Genomic DNA, 16,632 nt, shown 5'->3' with positions numbered 1-16,632 from the left:
AGGAACATGGCCCGCTGTCCCATCAGCTCTGAGCTGGTTTTTACCCCCATTCTGCAGTGGGGAGTGGTGGCAGTCTCAGCTGGGGGCAGGAGGGATGCTGACCCTGCTCTCCATACAGGCACCAGGCCCCCCCACCCCCCGGGGAAACGCAAACCACTTTCAGGTGGGCAGGACTGAACCCTGAGGCCCCAGCCCCCGACAAGACAGGACACGCAAGGCTGTCATTCATTATGGCTTTATTTCTGATCGTCCGGCCGCGTCCCACAAGCATCCTGACTCCAACTGGTCAGCTATCCTGACCATGCGCCCTGGGGAGGAAGGACGCTCACGCGGCAACCACAGCTCGTCCACAGCTCACACACTCACATGTGGGGAAGGATAGGATGGGCCAGGCGGGGCCGGGCCCATACCCGCCCCAGAGGTGGCGGGGCACTAGGTAAACAGTCTTTGGGGGAGATGGGCCACCGGGCAGGGAGAGGGTGGGATGAGACAGAGGACCTGCAGCCTCCACGCCTGCCCCTCCCAGGCCTGACAGGACGGTCCAGCCGAGCCAGGAGCCCCCAGGAACCCGTTCCCTCCAGTGAGCGTCGGGAGGCTTTGGGAGCGAGCCAGTCCCCAGCCCCTCCAGGCCCCTCAGAACTGGAAGGCAGGCGAGCCCTCCATGGTGGCCAGGAGGCCCCTGGAGTCCCCTCTCCTGGACCCTGGCCCCCCAGCACTCAACACTTAACTGACTGTATTGCTAATGAATCTGGGTCTCCCTGAGGTCAGTCCCAGCCCTGCCCCCTCCACCCCTTCCGAGCGGCTCAGGCCCCACCAGGCACCTGGTTTGTGGGGCTCAGGCCCAGACCCGCCCCCTCATGGTCGCAGGAAGAGCTGCTCCCATGGTCACGTCTCCTCCTGGGATGGGGGGGTGCCCACTCCCCCCGAAAGCATCCTCCTCCTTGCATATGAGGAAACCAAGGCCCAGGGAAAGGGGTAGAGGGGCCGCCCCCCACCCCGGGAGCTCCGCAGGGGGACAGGCTGAGCGCGGAGCCCCAAGAGTCCGGGGCAGGGGCAGGAGGGGCAGAGGCAGCGCGAAGCAGGGTGAGCAGCGCAAGGGCCCCTGGGGAGGCTGCCAGGTGTTCAAGGCGCCAGCCGCCCAAGGGGGCTCAGGGGAGTCGTGTCCCAGGGCCAGCTGGGTGAGGGCACAAGGCTGCAAGGGGGCGGCCAGAACCTGGGGACCCAGAGGCGGTGCCACCCTCTCCAGACGGGAGGGAAGGGAGTACCCGGGTCGACGGAGGGGGTGGGGACAGCCTCGAGGTCAGACGCAGAGCCAGCACGGGGGTGGCCTGGCCCTGACCCTGTTGGCCTGCGACCACCAGGTCCACGGTCAGCATCACAGGCGGGGGTGAGGCCGAGGCTGAGCTGGGCACAGTTCCTCTTTCCTGGCGTGGCTTACGCGCCCCGAGGGCCACGGGGCCGACTCCAGGGCAGGGGCTCATCCACACGTCTGTCCCCGAGTCCGCGGCCAGGCCCCAGACCAGACAAACCTCCACCAGCGCTCCTCCGAGGGAGCTCAAAGGATAAACAAGAGAAAGAAGCCCCCAAATCCTCAAGAGCACACAGAAAAGCTCTGTAATTCAGGGTTACAGCCGCCGAGGCCGCGGGGCAAGGCCTGCCCTCCTGCCGGCGCCCAGCAGCCGCGTCACTGAGTCTTGGCCTTCAGCAGTCTCTGAACTGTTTTGTACAGGAGGTCGAAGTGCTGGGGGCAGCGGGAGGGCTCCAGTGAGGTCGGGAGACCCCGCCAACAGGAAGGCCCTCGGGCCGCCCAAGGGGTCTCCTGAGAGGCCGCGCGTTCCCCAGTCCCCTGCTCACCTGGACCGCCGTGTAGGCCATCCCGAGGTAGGCGCCGATGCAGACGGCCAGAAGCAGGTCAAAAATGGCCGGCTTGACCCTGGGGAGGGGAGGGGGCGGCGGGGTGGGTCAGCGGGCTGCTCCCCAGCTGTCCCGAGGACCCAGTCCCCTGGACAGTGACCCAGGGCGCTCACCTGTAGGCGTTCATCACCTGCTTCAGCTGGTCATAGAAGACAAACTCAGGGTCCCTGGTGAGAGAGCGCTTTCTCAGCAGGCTCACCCTGATAGCAGGGCCACCGGAGGTCCCACCAGCCTAGGAACGTGGCGGGGGAAGGGGGCACCCCAGGTGTGTGCCTGCACAAGGCTGCCACTGTCCCTCCTGGGGAAGGACCGTGCTTTATTCTCAACTAATGTCTTTCCTGTTGCTTTCTGGGGTATACTCTCTAAAACAAAGTGTGGTTACTGTGGAAATTATCTGGTCTGGGAAGTCTTTCTATAGAGGGAGAACGACCACAGCCTAGGAATTGGAGGCCCCCAGCTCCACAGCCGTGGGTCCACTCTGAGCCTCAGTTTCTTCTTCTATTCAAGAGCTTGCTCTCCCTGGAGCACCAGGAGTTGGGAGGAAGGTGGAGAGCCAGCGAGGGGCACCAAGCTTTCCGGGGGGGTGTCTCCTGCCTATGGATCCCCCAGACACCCCTCCCCAGTCCTTGTTCAGTCCAACCAGGGAGCATGGGAGCCCTGAACGGAAAGAAGACAAAACTCAGGAGGCCTGCAGTGGGGAAGAGCATCCCGAGGGCAGGAGGGGACCTGGGGTATGAGTCACCCGAGGCCCAGAACACAAAAGGTCCACGAAGGGTAGCTGGGAGTATAGGGCTGCCATATAAAACACAGGGCTTCAGTTCTACGAGAACTGCAGATACAGAAGAAATGGGCTTTCAGTGTAAGTATGTCCCAGACACTGCGTGGGCTATACTTACACTGAGACAATTGTGGTTCACCTGGAACTCGTTTAACGGGGCACCTGCACTTCTCACTTATCGTTTTATTTTTCGTCCAGTGTTTCTGTCTGCTCCATCTGGCCCTGGGGGAAGGCCCCAGAAGAGCCCACCCGCTGGCTGGCGGGGCGGCGCCCGGCCTCACCGCTTGTCGGCCTTGACGTGGTGCGGCCTGACCTCCTTCAGGTAGTGGCCGAGGTGGTGCTGCAACGTGCTGAGGAACGTGCCGTCCTTGCCCACCAGCTGGGCGGCCCGCGGCTGGGCGGTCAGCCAGTCCATCACCGAGTCCAGCTGTTCCCGCTGGATCTGCTGCGGGGAAGCGACCGTGGTCACGGGACCCTGCCCCACCCCACCGGCCCCCCCGCCTGCCCGCCTGCCCACCCGCACGTTACCATCTGCTCCGTGAAGACTGGCATGTCCGGGGGCGTCCCCTGCAGAGAGAGGAGAGCATGGGGCTGAGTCCAGAGCGGCCGGGCGGGTGGGGGGCCTGCAGGCGGGGGCTCACCTTCTCTGTCAGGTTGTAGATGACACGGGTCAGGGCCTCGGCGATCAGCCTCGTGTTTCGGGTCAGAGTTTTGGAGTCAACCCGGGACCTTCGAGGGCAAGTTTTAAAAACACATGTATCAGGAATTGGCATCGTTCATAATCGCCAAAAACCAAGAGCGAGCATATACCTGATAACGATAAAGACAAGCAGGGTGACGGCCCTCCCAGCAGACGGGCGCCCCCCACACTGCAGGCTCCTCTCTGGGATGGGCCCGCCCCCGACGGGGCTGCCCTGCACCCAGGGCCGAGCCTGCGCCCCGTGGACGCGCGTCTGCCTCAGTGACTGGCGGCCCCGGGCCTATCTCCTCCTCTGGACCTTGGGGGAGGTCAGGACACCCACACCTCCACGGGCTGCTGAGGGTGGAGTTGCTGTAACGCCCTGTAGTGGGGGCAACAGTGTCCCCCAAATTCACGCCCACCCGGAACCTGGGAATGGGACCCGATTTGGAAGTAGGATCTCCGCAGACGTTATTAGCTAAGATGTGATTGCACTGGAGTAGGGGGGCCTGAAGTCCCACGGCTGGTGTCCCTGTAAGGAGGGGAATTTGGTCACAGGCACAAGGGAGAGGCCACGTGACCACGGAGGCGGGGACGGTGGCACGGCCACAAGCCCAGGGACACCAAGGGCTGCCAGCAACACAGGACTGTAGAAGAGGAGCCTCAGAGGCAACACATCCTGACCTGAGTGAGCGTGGGCGTGGGGTGCGGGGCTGCCCCGGGAGGTACCCTGCCTCCCCCGCCCCAAGTCTTCCCTCCACCGAGCCACACCCTTCTCCTGGCTCGTGCCCCAGTTCTAGCGCCACCTCCTCCAGGAAGCCTGCCGGATGCCCCAGGACCAGTGGATGCCCCGGCCCATGCCTGCTCCGATGGCGGTGCTCACCGCACGTCCATGATGCTGCTGCGCTGGCCGTCACGGTGGCTCTCCAGATGGGACAGGGTGAAGGCAGGCAGCCGGCGGATGGCGAAGCGCTCATGCTCCCAGGCCAGGATGTCCTCCGCCAGGTTGATCTTCTTGTGCACCATGGAGAACCGCACCTCAGGGAACTGGTGGGCGGCCACCTGCGAGGGGCACTGTCAGGCTCTGCCCGGTGCCCGCGGGCTGCGCCCCAACCCCGCCTGTCTCTGTGGCGGTGGTCCCTCGCGTCTGGCGGGTCCCAAGTCCCTCCCCGAACCTCCTGCTTCTGGAACCCAGGGAGAAGCCCACCTGCCCCCCTCCCCGGAAAACCCACCTGAGGCTCACCCGAGGCCCCAGGGTGCACAAAGCTCCCATGTCCCAGCCTTGCCTCCGGCGGGGCACCTACCGTCTCGAGCTCCCGCAGGAAGGAGTGCTGTAGCGTCCCCTCCCTGGGCGGCTTGGACACATGCAGGTGCAGGCTGTCCCCCCGGCCCAGGGTGTCCAGGCAGAGGACAAAGGCCACGTTGTCCTGGAGCAGGCTGGAATCTGAGTGCAGTGAGGGCTGGTGGGTGGAGGTGGAGGGAGTACCGGTGGCCCAGACCCCACCCTGGCCGCTGGGGCCGCTCACCTGTGTGGTCCAGATTGTCTTCTAACCAGCGCTTGGTGCCCTGGTAGTTGAACTTTCCTCCTCCAGACGCAAAGAACAGGAGGTTGTACCTAGCGGGAAGCAGTGGGGCGCCAGCGTTGACACGTGGGAGTCCAGGTCCCCGACAAGGAGGAAGTGGTTCCCCCCCCCCCAAGTATGAAATCCAACCAGCCTTCAGGGCTGGGCCTCCCCATCCTGGCACTGCTGACATCGGGGCGTCCTGGGTGCTGTGGGGTATGCAGCAGCATCCCTGGCCCCCACCCAATGGATGCCAGGAGTCCCTGAGTCATGATGATCACAATGTCCTCAGACATGGCCCAGTGTCCCCAGGGGGCTCCAGAGGAGAAGCACAGCTCTGTTGCCCCTCTGGCGAGAAGCATTGCTTCAGGGGCCTCTCTGAACTCTCGAAACCAGGAGAGACTGGGTGGACCAACCAGGAAATAAAAAGTGACAGGTGATTCAGCACCCCGTCCCTCGAGAAGGACTGACGCCAGGGGTGTCGTGAAGGACCATGTCCCCGCGCCACCCCCCCCAGCCCCATCCATCCCGCCGTGGCCACGGCGATCCTTATAGAAGAGAGGAGACACCTGGAGGAAGAGAAGGCCACGTAAAGCTGGGACCGAGGAATCCATCACTGCTGGAACCCGGCAGCAGCAGGAAGGACCCTCCCCTGGAGTTTCAGGAGGAGGCGCGGTCCTGCTGACACCCTGATCTCAACCTCCCCTCCCTGCCCAGGACGTAAGCACTCCTGCTGCTCAGGGCACCTGCATGCGTGGGGCCAGGCCCGGCAGCTCAGGGAGACTCGCTCGTCACTGGGCCCCTGCCGTCCCAGGGCAGCGTGGCATAAGGACGAGCGCCCACACCGGTGACCAGCTGTGCCCGGGGCCGCAACGGGGAGACGCCAGCCTGAGCGACCGGCTCGCAGGTATTTCTGCTTCTTGCCGTTGGAGTGTCCCCGGCTCTTCCAGGAGCGAGGGCAGCCCAACCTCCTGGGGAGGATTCCCAGGGGTGCACCCGGGAGGAGCTGGGCCCCACGACCTGACGCTGTGATTCCAGGGTCGGAACCGCCCTGCCCCCATCACTTACGCGGCGTGGGTGCGCTTGTAGGTATAGAGCCTGGAGAAGAGACGGGTGAGCTCCAGCAGCACAGAGATGCCACTTCCATTGGAGTCCGCGCCATGCGACAGCCACTGCGGGTGTGCAGAGAGGAGGCCGAGGTCACCCCACGTCCACATGTGGCGCCTCGCACCCCCCCAACCCCCCTCCGCATCTCGCCCCCGGTCCACATCTCCAGCGCAGCTGGGCTCACCCGCCCTGCGCGGCCCAAACCTGAGACCGACGGCCCCTGGGTGCCGCCCGGCCCCCACGCATGTGGGAAGCCCCGTGCGCAGCCTCCGTCCAGCCTGGGCATCTGCCCTGGGAGCTCCCTCCAGCTGGACCTCCGGCCTTCTGCCCCCCCGCGCTGTGAACACCACCACCACCACCGCCCCCGCCCCGGCCCGGCGTCTGAGTCCTGCGCTCTAAGGCGACATTCCCCACGGGGAACGACTGGTTCTTGGAGAAAAAAAAACTGGGTTTGCATGGCTTGGGACTCTCCCACAGTCACAGTGCACCAACTGACACACGACGCCGTTCAAGTTCACAGGGAGGGGCCCACAGGGTGCTCAGTGAGGGAAGCCAGACACAGAAGGACACACAGGCTGTGACCCCACTGAGGGAAAACGTCCAGGACAGGCCGATCCACAGACACCGAGAGTGGGTTCCTGGCTGTCAGGGGCTGGGGGAGGGGTGGGGTGACTTCATAGGGACGGGGCTTCTTTTGGGGGGATGGAACACTCTGGAAGCAGAAAGCGGTGATGTCTACACAAATTTTGTGAATTCACTAAAAATCTCTGAATTGCGTGCTTTAAAAGGATGGATTTTATGTTATGGGAATCACATCTCAAAAATTTAAAAAAATTTCACAAGAAAGGGAAAACGAGGACACAGGTGTCTAAAAAGGCTCCGTGGGGGTGGATGATGAAAAGGGTGAGACAGTGGCTGTGAGCCGACTGTCCAGGGCCGGCCTCTGGGCCCCAGCGTCCTCAAGGACAGCCTTGGCCTCCCAGGGGAGGCGGCCCGCAAGGCGCGGTCAGGGGCGCACGCCCGGCTGCAGGCCCTCCCAGCACCCACTGTCCGGTTCAGCCGGCTGTTGGTTCTCCAGCAGGAACCTCCCACCCCAAAGTGCCGGGGGCTCTGAGGGCACAGCCCCGGGTGGCCTGCAGCCTGGAGGGACGCTGGCCAGGCCAGCCCTCAGGGGTGCCGGGAACCGGACTTCGGGGGCCCCCTGTCCCAACACTGCCTGTGCAGACATGGGGTCTGCACGGGCACCTGCTCTCCTCTTGGGTCTGGGGTCTCAGCCATGCCGGGGCGAGGTGCCTGCATGACCGGCCCCCAGTGAGAAGCCCGGGCTGGGTCTCGTGGGCCTCCCCGGGGAGCGCCCCTCCCTCTGCTGTCACGTCTCGTTTGGGGGAGTGAAGCTTCACGATGACACCGGCCCCGCAGGGTGTTCACGGGGCCCTGAGGGCACGGACGTACCGGGGCCACCCCGAAGGCGTCGTAGTGGGCCACGATGACGATGGTGGGCAGGTCCTCTCCGCCCAGCCCGGTCAGCCGCCCCTGCAGAGGCACAGGCATGAAGGGGCAGCCGGCCCGAGGCCGTGGCCGCCCCCCACCCGGCGGCAGTGTTCTCGGCTTTGCCGGCTACACTGTGGACACGGGGGCGGGTGGGTGGCCGCGGGAAACCAGGCCCACCCTTCAAAGGCCGAGCCCTGCTGACAGCAGGCATGGCAAGGTCCTGACAGCGCAGGAAGAGCTCAGGGGGTCGGGGTCCGGCACCCTGGCCGGTCCTCCTGCGTAAACCAGCCCCCGGTCAAGTCCAGCAGGGAACAGTCGGGAAAGTCATCCTGTCAGGAGCAGGGCCCACGGGGCCAAGCCGGGGGCAGCATGTGCTGAGGCCCCACGCCCCTTACTCTCTGGACAGAGGGCAGCTCTGCAAGGCCTCAGCTGCGGCCTCCTTGTGGGGGGAAGGGAACAAAACCGCCAGAGGCTTTTTTTTGGTGGGGGGGGCGGGTGCAGCGAGACAACCCCATGGGCGGCTGGTGGAGCTGACCCTGGTGGGGAGAGGCGAGGGGGAGGACTTGGACCTTGCTCTGGCCTGGATGCCTGCATACACCCACCCTCCCGGTGGGAGATTAGGCTTTAATTGCTGCCCCAAGCTCTGCTCTCCGCCTGCTCGGCCGAGCTCCCTCCCGCGATGTTACTGTTAGGGGAAGGGCCGGCCACTCGGGGAGGGGGCTCTCGGTGGGGCAGGGGTTGGGGGAGGAGGCAAGGCAGGGTGTGTGGCTGGAGGCCCATCTCTCCATAGGGCGGGCGGGCGGCCACCTGACCCGATTTCCCGGTCAGAGGCTCCCTCTAGTGGGGACGGGCAGTGAGGCACGCCGGGCACCCACCTCCACGCTGGTGATGAGCCAGTCGCTCACGGCCTTGCTCTGGACCCCGCTAGTGACCATCTGGAAGCCGTTGGCGGTGGCGGTGTGCAGCAGCACTGAGGACAGGGGCGGGGAGGGTTGGCCTGAGCCGGGGGGGCTTCCCGGACCAGAGCCGGCATGCTCACCACCCCAGCACCCCAGACTCCAGGGGTTCAGTCTGAGCAAAAGCAGAATTGACCACACAGACTAGAACACAACGTGGTAACTGGACACGGGAAAGAAGCTGGGTGTCCAGTATAAGAGCCGGTGAAACAGTCACCCGGACACCACTGAGGCCGGTGAGGAGTGCGTACGCGCCCTCGCCCTGCAGGACCGTTCCTAAATCATGATGGCGCATGCACGACCTCTGACCCAGCTTCCCAAGGATCACTTCAGCAGTGACCCCAAAACAGGAGTTTCCCATCACATGGCTCAGGACCCTCCAGCCCAGCCCCGAAAGCGAAGATGGCGTGAGAACTCAAAGTTTCATAAGAAGGAAAGTTCCGTTCTGTCCTGAGCCTAGGTGAGGCGGTGCCCACCTCGCTCCACGTGAGCCAGTGGTCCACTGCGCCTGCCACTTTTTCACCTGGGGCAGCGACTGCCCTAAAACGCCCATGAGCTCACCCTGTCTCAAGCCTTTCCGTTCTTTACACATTTAAAAATACAACAGTGGGAATTCCCTGGCGGTCCAGTGGGTAGGACTCCGTGCTTTCACTGCCAAGGGCCCGGGGTTCAATCCCTGGTCGGGGAAGTAAGATCCTGCAAGCCGTGCGGTGCGGCCGAAAAACAACGACGACAATGACACAAACCACAATCGTGATGGCCATGGGAGGTGTCATCACTGGGGGAGCTGGGAGGGTGCCTCTCAGGAACCGGAGTATGTCCGCAACTTCTTATAAACCCTAGCGTTATTCCAAAACAAACAAGCTACGCCTAAGAAAGTGTTGTGATCCTGATCTATGATCTTATATTCTGTTTTTCCACAACCAATGTAAAATAAGCACTTTCTCACACCCGATGCCGTTTCTTAACGGCTGCGTAATGTTCCACCAGGCAGCCGACTCCTCCTCCTCCCCTCCGCTCTAACTAGAAATTAAGATCTTTCCAAAAACTCACTCTTGTGCTGCCACAGTGGAGAAGGCCACTGTCCAGACTTTAATCCAGACGAGGGTTTGGCAAACCTTCGCTGTAAACTGCTAGAGTCGAAATTTTCAGCTCTGTGGGCCAGTCTGTCACAGCCACTGAACTCTGCTACTGTAGTGTGGAAAGCCCATAAGCCGTGTGAAACACTGGCTGTGTGCCGATAAAACTTTATTTGCACAAACAGGCGGCCGAGGGCCACAGTCTGCCACCCCCCAGTCTAGCATCCACGCAGCTAATAATCTGGCCAGGAGGAATGACCCTTCCTTTACAGCTTAAACACATACCCACAAACTGTTTCCCCAAGGAGCTGGGTGAGTCCACTGTGTGGACAAACCTGCCTGCCTTGCCCACTCTCACCAGCTTCCTTTTCCTACACCAGCGATTGGATCCTTTTGGCTCAATTCTTTGACCACTTTTGCTAGCTCACTCTCCCCCATGGCCCCCGGACCGGTCAAACAGCAGAGCTCCCGACTGCCAAGCTCACCGCAGCATCCCCCAGCCCGGAAGAGGGGGTCCTGGAAACTGCACAGCGGGGCCCCTCTCCGCACACCCCCTGCCCCGAGCTCACCTTCGGCGGCTGAGGCGGAGCCCTGGGAGGTGGACGCAGCCTGCGTCTGCTCGTAGATGGACAGCAGGGCGTCGTCCTCCACGGCGAAGTACACGGGCACGATGGTCTCCATGGCCAGCATCTCGGGCTCGATCTGCATGAATTGCTGCGGAGAGACAAACTTTCAGGCGGCTTCCGGCAGCGGCCCGGGGCGGCCCCTGGAGGGCGGAGCCGGTGGGGCGGGGCAGGCCTCACCCGGATGACGTCCTGCGGCACCGCAGCCATGGCCCGCGGCAGGATGATGACCACGGCACCGGCCGACTGGCGTAGGGCACGCTGGTAGCGCTCGTACGAGAAGTCCAGCAGCCGCATGAGCACACAGCGCCGGCTCAGCACGTCCGCGTCGATGGTGCGCGCCTCCGTGTTAAGCACCGCGTTCCGCGTGCCTGCAGGGAGTGGTCCCTCAGCTGGCCGCCCACCCACCGGAGCCGCACCCACCCCAACCCCCGGCTCGCGGGGCCTTCCGAGAACTCAACGAAAACGAAGACCCTTCTCCTTGGACCAACCCCCCCACCCCTACATTCCTAAACCAGGGCTGGACCCACTGCTCTGGCACCCTCCCCCCGCCACTGCACCTCGGCCACAGTCATCCCTCATAAAGTGACGTGGTCCCTGCCCACCCAGCCGCCCCGCGAAGATGTGCGGGCTGCCTGCCAGGCTGGCTGCTGTGCCCCACCCCCGCCCCATGTCCCTGCGGCAGCTCAGGGGCGGGTGCCCCCACCCCAGCCCACAGAGGCAGCCAGTAACCCCCCCAAGCCACCCACCCGGAAGGCAGGACCGTCAGCAGGAGCCCCGGGATTGGAACCCAGTCGGTCCTGCTCCCCCAGCCCTCCTCCCCTAGGTTCCCCGTGGCTCCCGGGACGCAGGGCCCCACAGGTGCCTCACGCCCTGCCCAGGGTGTCAGGAGACCCCCAGCACAGAGCCCAGCACCCACTCCAGGGTCTAGTCCCCAGCAAAGGGAGCCCCCAGGCTACAGGACTGCCCCCCACAGTTGCCAATGACCTGAGGAAAACCCAAACCCTGCCCCGGCTGACCTGATCAGTGGCCCCCGTCCCACCCTCCCCAGACCAGGGTCCCCTCCCCTCACAGCTCTAACACGGCCTTGTCCATGTCCCCGGGGCCCTTGCTATCTACTCCCCTAACTAGCTTGGGGGTTCCAGGGGTAGGGACCTCGTTCACCACAGCGCAAACCCAGCATCGCCTGGCGACTCCCAGCCCAGCAGGCTCAGGACATGGAACGAACCAACGCCCGGTCTCCCCGAAGCCCCTCAGGAAGGGAAACACCAGGGTTTGTCCATCTTCTTCCAGTCAGGGCTGCACTGTTCCCCCTGGGCCGTCCTGGGTGCTGTGGGGTGTAGAGCAGCCTCCCTGGCCCCGCCCCCTCGATGCCAGGAGCCCCCTAGTCAGGGTAACCACAGATGATGCCAGACGTGGCCTGGTGTGCCCTGCAGGCAGGACCACCCGTGTTTCTCTCATCTGGGAGCTCAAGAAAGGGCCAGAGAATCAGGGAGGGAGGGGGAGGCTGCTTCCGGCTTGGACCCCTCCCCGCTCACAAGCTTTTCCAGGCAGCTGCCCCCTCCCCGCCTGAGCAGAAGTAGGCTACAGCCAGGACTGCAGGGCGCTTTCCTAAGGGCAGCAGGTCCCCTCAGACACAGAGCACTGCTGTCCTGAGAGCTCTACTGGAGAAAGGCGGCGGGAAGCTGCGTGGACATTTCAGCGGAACGAGGAGGGGGCGCCAGCACCCACGGGTGCACGGCATGCAGCGGCGGGCCCTCGGGGCCATCCCTGGACTGATGGGAAAGGGGGCTCAGGCAGGCCCCCAGCTGCCAGGGCCACCAGCACCCAGGTGACAACGGCACACAGCGAGCCCAGGCTGACCCAGCGTGCACAAAACAAGCAAACAAACCCTACTGCACACGGGGGCCAGACACGGCCCTTAGGGCCTCCAGCTGGAGACCCACACAGTGAGCGCCAAAACCACCACGCAGAGAAACAGGTCTGCTTCCCCCAGGGAGCCAGAGCGTGCTGCCTGGAGGTCAAGCCTGCCGGGCAAGGCGACACCTGTGCCCAGACGGACTCAGGCTCAGGGCCGGGAGCGAGGTCCCCACCTCTGCTTCCCAAGAATGTGCCGTCGGGAGAAGGGTGGCTTCCTACAGCTCATCCTGAGGGCTGGTCCGCGGGAGGGGCCCAGCAGAACACAGAAAGGACAGCGCCCCAGGTGGGAAAGGGCAGGGCTGTCTCAGGGGCGGGGTCTGTGACCAAGGAGCCAAGCTGGGCTGTACGCCCCAGGCTGGGGGCTGTGTGCCTCTCCCCACCCCACCCTCCCGGGGCCTTTCCTCTGCTTTAGGGCAACGTGGGAGCCTGGGAGGGCCTGGCGGGGGAGAGCGGCAAAAACCTTCAGGGGCCCCTGAAGCTCTGGGAATGCCGGACAGGCCCCTCCCCCGTGTCCCACGTGTCCAGCCGCAGCCTCCCAGGAGCCCGCAGCCTCCCAGAGTCGGCTCGGATGTCACCTGTCACCTCGGGGTGGGGACACAGAGGACCGCCTGTGGAGCCTACAGAGACCGGCTTCCCAGGGGATGGGAAAGAGGGGGTGAGAGCGGAAACAAGTGGACGCCAGCCCCCTAAGTGCCCCCAGAGGCTGAGCGCCCCAAGAGCACAGACCGTCTTTGCTGGCATGAGGCTGAAGCCAGCGCAGCCTCGGTCACCCCTGCGTCTGGGCGGCCGCTGGACACCTGGACAGAAGTCGCTGGTTCCCACAATGGGACCACACCTGGACAGAGGTCACAGACTTCTCTACCGAGGGCCCAGGGCCAGTCCTCTCTCCTTGCGGGTTGCACTGGTCCTTTGTAGCGCGAAGCCACCGACCAGCAAGGGGCGGAGAGCCCGTCCCCGTGCCCGGTGTGGGTGCCCACATCCCCACCTCCCAGGGCTGTTTCTGAGGGGACCAAGTGGGATGGGCGCGAGCGGCCCAGCCCAGAAAGGCCAGAGTCCGTTCGCGGGGCGGGGTGGGGGTCACACCCCAGCTCAAAGAGCACACGCCTCCCCTTCCCAGCACCCTGCCCGCCTGTTTCTCAACAGGAGCGAACAGGAAGTTGGGAAAGGAGGCCCAGAGCAAGGGTTACACCAGGAGGCAGGAGCCAAGGGCGTGCGTGATGCTGGGGACGCTGCAATCAGCAGTGACCCAGCAGACCAGCCCTTAGAGGCTCCGCAACCGGGGAGGAGCCGGAACTCCCTCTGCACCACCGGGCCTTCCCGAACCATCCCGCCAGTATCTCCCCAGGCAGCGGTGGGGACCTCACATCCCTGCCAATGGGGGACGCTGCCTGGTGTGATCTGGGTGGAGGTGTAGACGTGCGAGCTGAGACGGGTGGGCGCCCTGCCAGGCCCCTCCGCTCACCCCCGAGCCCACTCGGCATCCGGGTTTCTCACCATGAGCAACAAAGATGGCGGCCGGAAAGGAGGACATGTTGGGTGGGGGGAGACACCGGGTCAGAAAAAAGAACGGGAAGGAATCCAGGAACAGGGGAAAGAACTCAGGTAAAGGAAGGGAAGAGGGAAGGAGGGCAGGGAGAAAGGAGAGAAGGTTCCCGAGGACCTGTGAGGAGAATGATGCAGTCAGGGAGCGGGTCTGCGCACCTGTCTGGGACGGGGAGAGGGGGCCACAACTGCAAGCAGGCCAGCGCTGAGCAGGCGGTGGGGGAATCCCGGGCATCCAGGCTGCTGGATTACAGCTGCCCAAGGGTCCCGGAGTGGAGCTGGGTGTGCTGGGAGAGCTCCCGGCAAGGCTCCGAGTGCAGTGCGAGAGGGGACAGCGGAGTGACTGGGTGCGGGAAGGACTGCCGGGTTGACCTGGAGAGTTCTAGGATCCTGGACTGCAGGATCCGCTAGACCAGAACGGCAGCCGCTAGTCACACGTGGCTATTCAAGCTTATTACAATGAACCACCAAAAGGTGCTGAAGATCCCCTTCTTCCACTGCATGAGCCACATCTCAAAAGACCACCTGCGACAGCACCGGCTGAAACCCTCTCCCCAGGGGGATGTCAACAACGCATACAAACTGCCCACTCGTTAGGGGCTCCTGGCCTTCCTCCCCACCGGTCGAGAGCCTGGGGTCTAGAGACATCACTGTAACCCCAAGTTCTCCCCCTCAGCACTGCTGACAATCTGGCCCAGGTCATTCTCTGGGAGAGGCCGTCCCAGGCGCTGTGGGGTGTGGGGCAGCACCCCTGGCCCTACCCCCTCGATGCCAGGAGCTCCCCAGTCATGACAACCCGATGGCATCACTCAGCGACCCCTGGGTTGACAACCACTGCACTGAACAGAAACGACATAACTCTGGGGTGATGAGGAATCTGAGGGGAATCTCCCGACACTGGGGCTCCCCAGGGGCCTGGCAGTGGCAGGGGATCCAGGGGGCTCAGGCTAGGCCTGATGTCCCAACAAGAGACGCCAATCCAAGAGAACCAGAGCTCAGACATGAGGGGACCAGGGGGACTGGGGAGGGCGGGCCTTGACTTGTGGGGGCCTAAGGCACCGGGCTGGAAGAGAAACCAGAGGTTGGAAAAGAAACCAGAGGCCAGAAGGTTCTGGAACACCAGATACAGCAAGGCTGGGGAAAGAGAGGGAAATTCAGAATGACTTGGGCACTGGGATCAGACTTGGGCACTTTGACAGACGAGGGAGCAGGGCCGGGGAACAGGAGCTGGGCAGGATCCAGCCGCGGGGACCTGAAATCCTGGAAAGAAGGAGCCAGGGTGGGCCGCTGTTGTTCCAGGAAGCTGAGGGGTGGGTATGCACCTAAGGGGGGAGCAAGAAATAGGGTGCAAGGCAATCCAGGAGCCCAAAAGCAGGGGACTGAAAGATTAGCTAAGGAATTCTGAGGAACCTGGCTCATGAGTTGGGACCAGGGAGCAGAGCCTGGGGAGAGATGGGCCTTGACACGGAGCCAGGTTGGGGTCAGTGATCAGAGCTCCTTGAGCCCTAAAGGGGGTCAGAATGCAGACACTGGACAAAACACACCGGGGTGCCAGGAGCTGTGCAAGGGTGGCCAGCTCGGCCTGGCAGAACCGCGCTGAGAGGCTCCACTCCAAGTGAAGAAGACCCAAGGTTGGGGCTCTGTTCCAGCTGGGAATCAGAGAGAGAGGACCCAGGAGAAAAGGAGCAGCGACAGCTTGGCCTGAAGGTGGGAGGAAGCTCTGCGTTCTGGAGCATGTAGCCCTTGTCGGGGACGGGGCCGGGGTGCTGTGGCAGCCAGCGCAGCGGGTCCCTGGGGCAGAGAGAGCTGGGGGCCTAGCGTCGGTCCAGGTATCCAGGCTCGGACTTGCCTGGGATCTGGGTAAGTGTCTGGCGGCCCAAGTGAGGTCTGCGGGCTGGACTCCTGCTGGACAGGTGGGACAGGCAGGTCCTGGGGCCCGGGGAGCAGAGACCGAACCGAGGGAGGGGGCATCCTGGCCGGCATAGGCCGGAGCCCCGGAGACGGGAGAGGCTGAGCGGAAGGTCTGTTGCGGGGAGGCAAAAGTGGGGGAGGTCAGGAGCCCATGGGGAAAGCCCGGCCCCGGGGGGAGGCCAGGGGCCCTGGTCCACGCACCGTAGGGCTGTCCCTGCAGGTCGTACTGCTGCATGCGGTACACGGTGAACTCGTGCGCCGCGTCAGCGGCGGGCAGCGGCGGCGCCACGAGCAGCAGCACGGCGGGCAGGAAGACGATGAAGCCGAGCGGCAGGCAGGACGCCTTCAGCATGTTCTCCAGCACCTCTCCTGCTTCCTCCAGCATCCTGGCCGGCGGCGGGGCCGCGCGGGGCGGCGGCGGGGACGGGACGGCGGCAGCGGCGGCTCACGCGAACTCACCTAGGCATGAGTAGGTGCCGGGGTCCTGCGGGCGCCGCGCCGGGCAGCCCGCGCCCGCTCCGGGGTCCTGCGGGCACCGCCGAGGGCCGCCCGCCCGCCGCGCTGCCTGCTGGGAGTTGTAGTCCGACCGGCGCGCGCTGAGCCACCTGGGAGTTGTAGGCCTATTCCGTTACTCCCCGAGAAAAGAAGCTGTGGTGGACCGTTTGACTAAGGTTTCACATAAACCCCAAGTCAGAAAATACGGAGACTTAAAAATATATATATAATCGGCGGAACTTACTGAGGCCCTGTCTTTGCTGTGATAGAAGGTGGAGGGGGGAAGGGGGTTGTGCAGGACGTGACCTTGCGACCCGGAGGAAAGTTGGGAATAAGGAAGAGAGGGGCCGGCCTGATGCGCTAGGTCTCCTGGGAATTGTAGTCTCATTGAACAAGCACAAGGGGTCATGGGAGCTGAAGTCTTCCTGGCAGAAGTTCGGAAAAAAAATCACTTAAAACTCCCAAGAAATATAGATGTTAACACCATGAGGGCAAAGACTTGTGTCTGCTTTGTGCACTGATGTATTCCTCAGAGCTTAACACAAGGCCTGGCACACAGTGGGTGGTTTATATAA

General features: G+C 63.7%; 1 protein-coding gene across 9 annotated transcripts; it reads right to left on the bottom strand.

Annotated features, from left to right (window-relative positions):
• Positions 1–219: 219 nt before the first annotated feature.
• NCLN (nicalin) lies at positions 220–16,367 on the bottom strand. Of its 9 annotated transcripts, none has more exons than XM_027085543.1 (16): positions 15,764–16,051; positions 10,370–10,560; positions 10,136–10,280; positions 9,234–9,326; positions 8,407–8,501; positions 7,493–7,573; positions 6,002–6,105; positions 4,898–4,986; positions 4,676–4,815; positions 4,255–4,433; positions 3,334–3,421; positions 3,221–3,259; positions 2,974–3,134; positions 2,028–2,081; positions 1,855–1,933; positions 220–1,741 (listed from the first exon to the last, which is right to left on the bottom strand). In XM_027085543.1, the coding sequence occupies exons 1-16, from the start codon at positions 15,945–15,947 to the stop codon at positions 1,685–1,687; spliced, it is 1,779 nt and encodes a 592-aa protein (XP_026941344.1). In that variant the 5' UTR covers positions 15,948–16,051; the 3' UTR covers positions 220–1,684. The 9 variants fall into 9 exon arrangements, with proteins under 9 accessions (XP_026941344.1, XP_026941342.1, XP_026941345.1 ...); XM_027085541.1 differs by having other exon boundaries at positions 2,974–3,137; positions 15,764–16,050; XM_027085544.1 differs by lacking the exon at positions 9,234–9,326 and having other exon boundaries at positions 2,974–3,137; positions 15,764–16,367.
• Positions 16,368–16,632: the final 265 nt, after the last annotated feature.

Source organism: Aethalodelphis obliquidens, unplaced genomic scaffold (assembly GCF_003676395.1).
Source record: "Aethalodelphis obliquidens isolate GAN/ISIS:26980383/991018 unplaced genomic scaffold, ASM367639v1 scaffold53, whole genome shotgun sequence".
NCBI lineage: Eukaryota > Metazoa > Chordata > Mammalia > Artiodactyla > Delphinidae > Aethalodelphis > Aethalodelphis obliquidens.
This window is presented reverse-complemented; position numbering and strand designations above follow the sequence as displayed.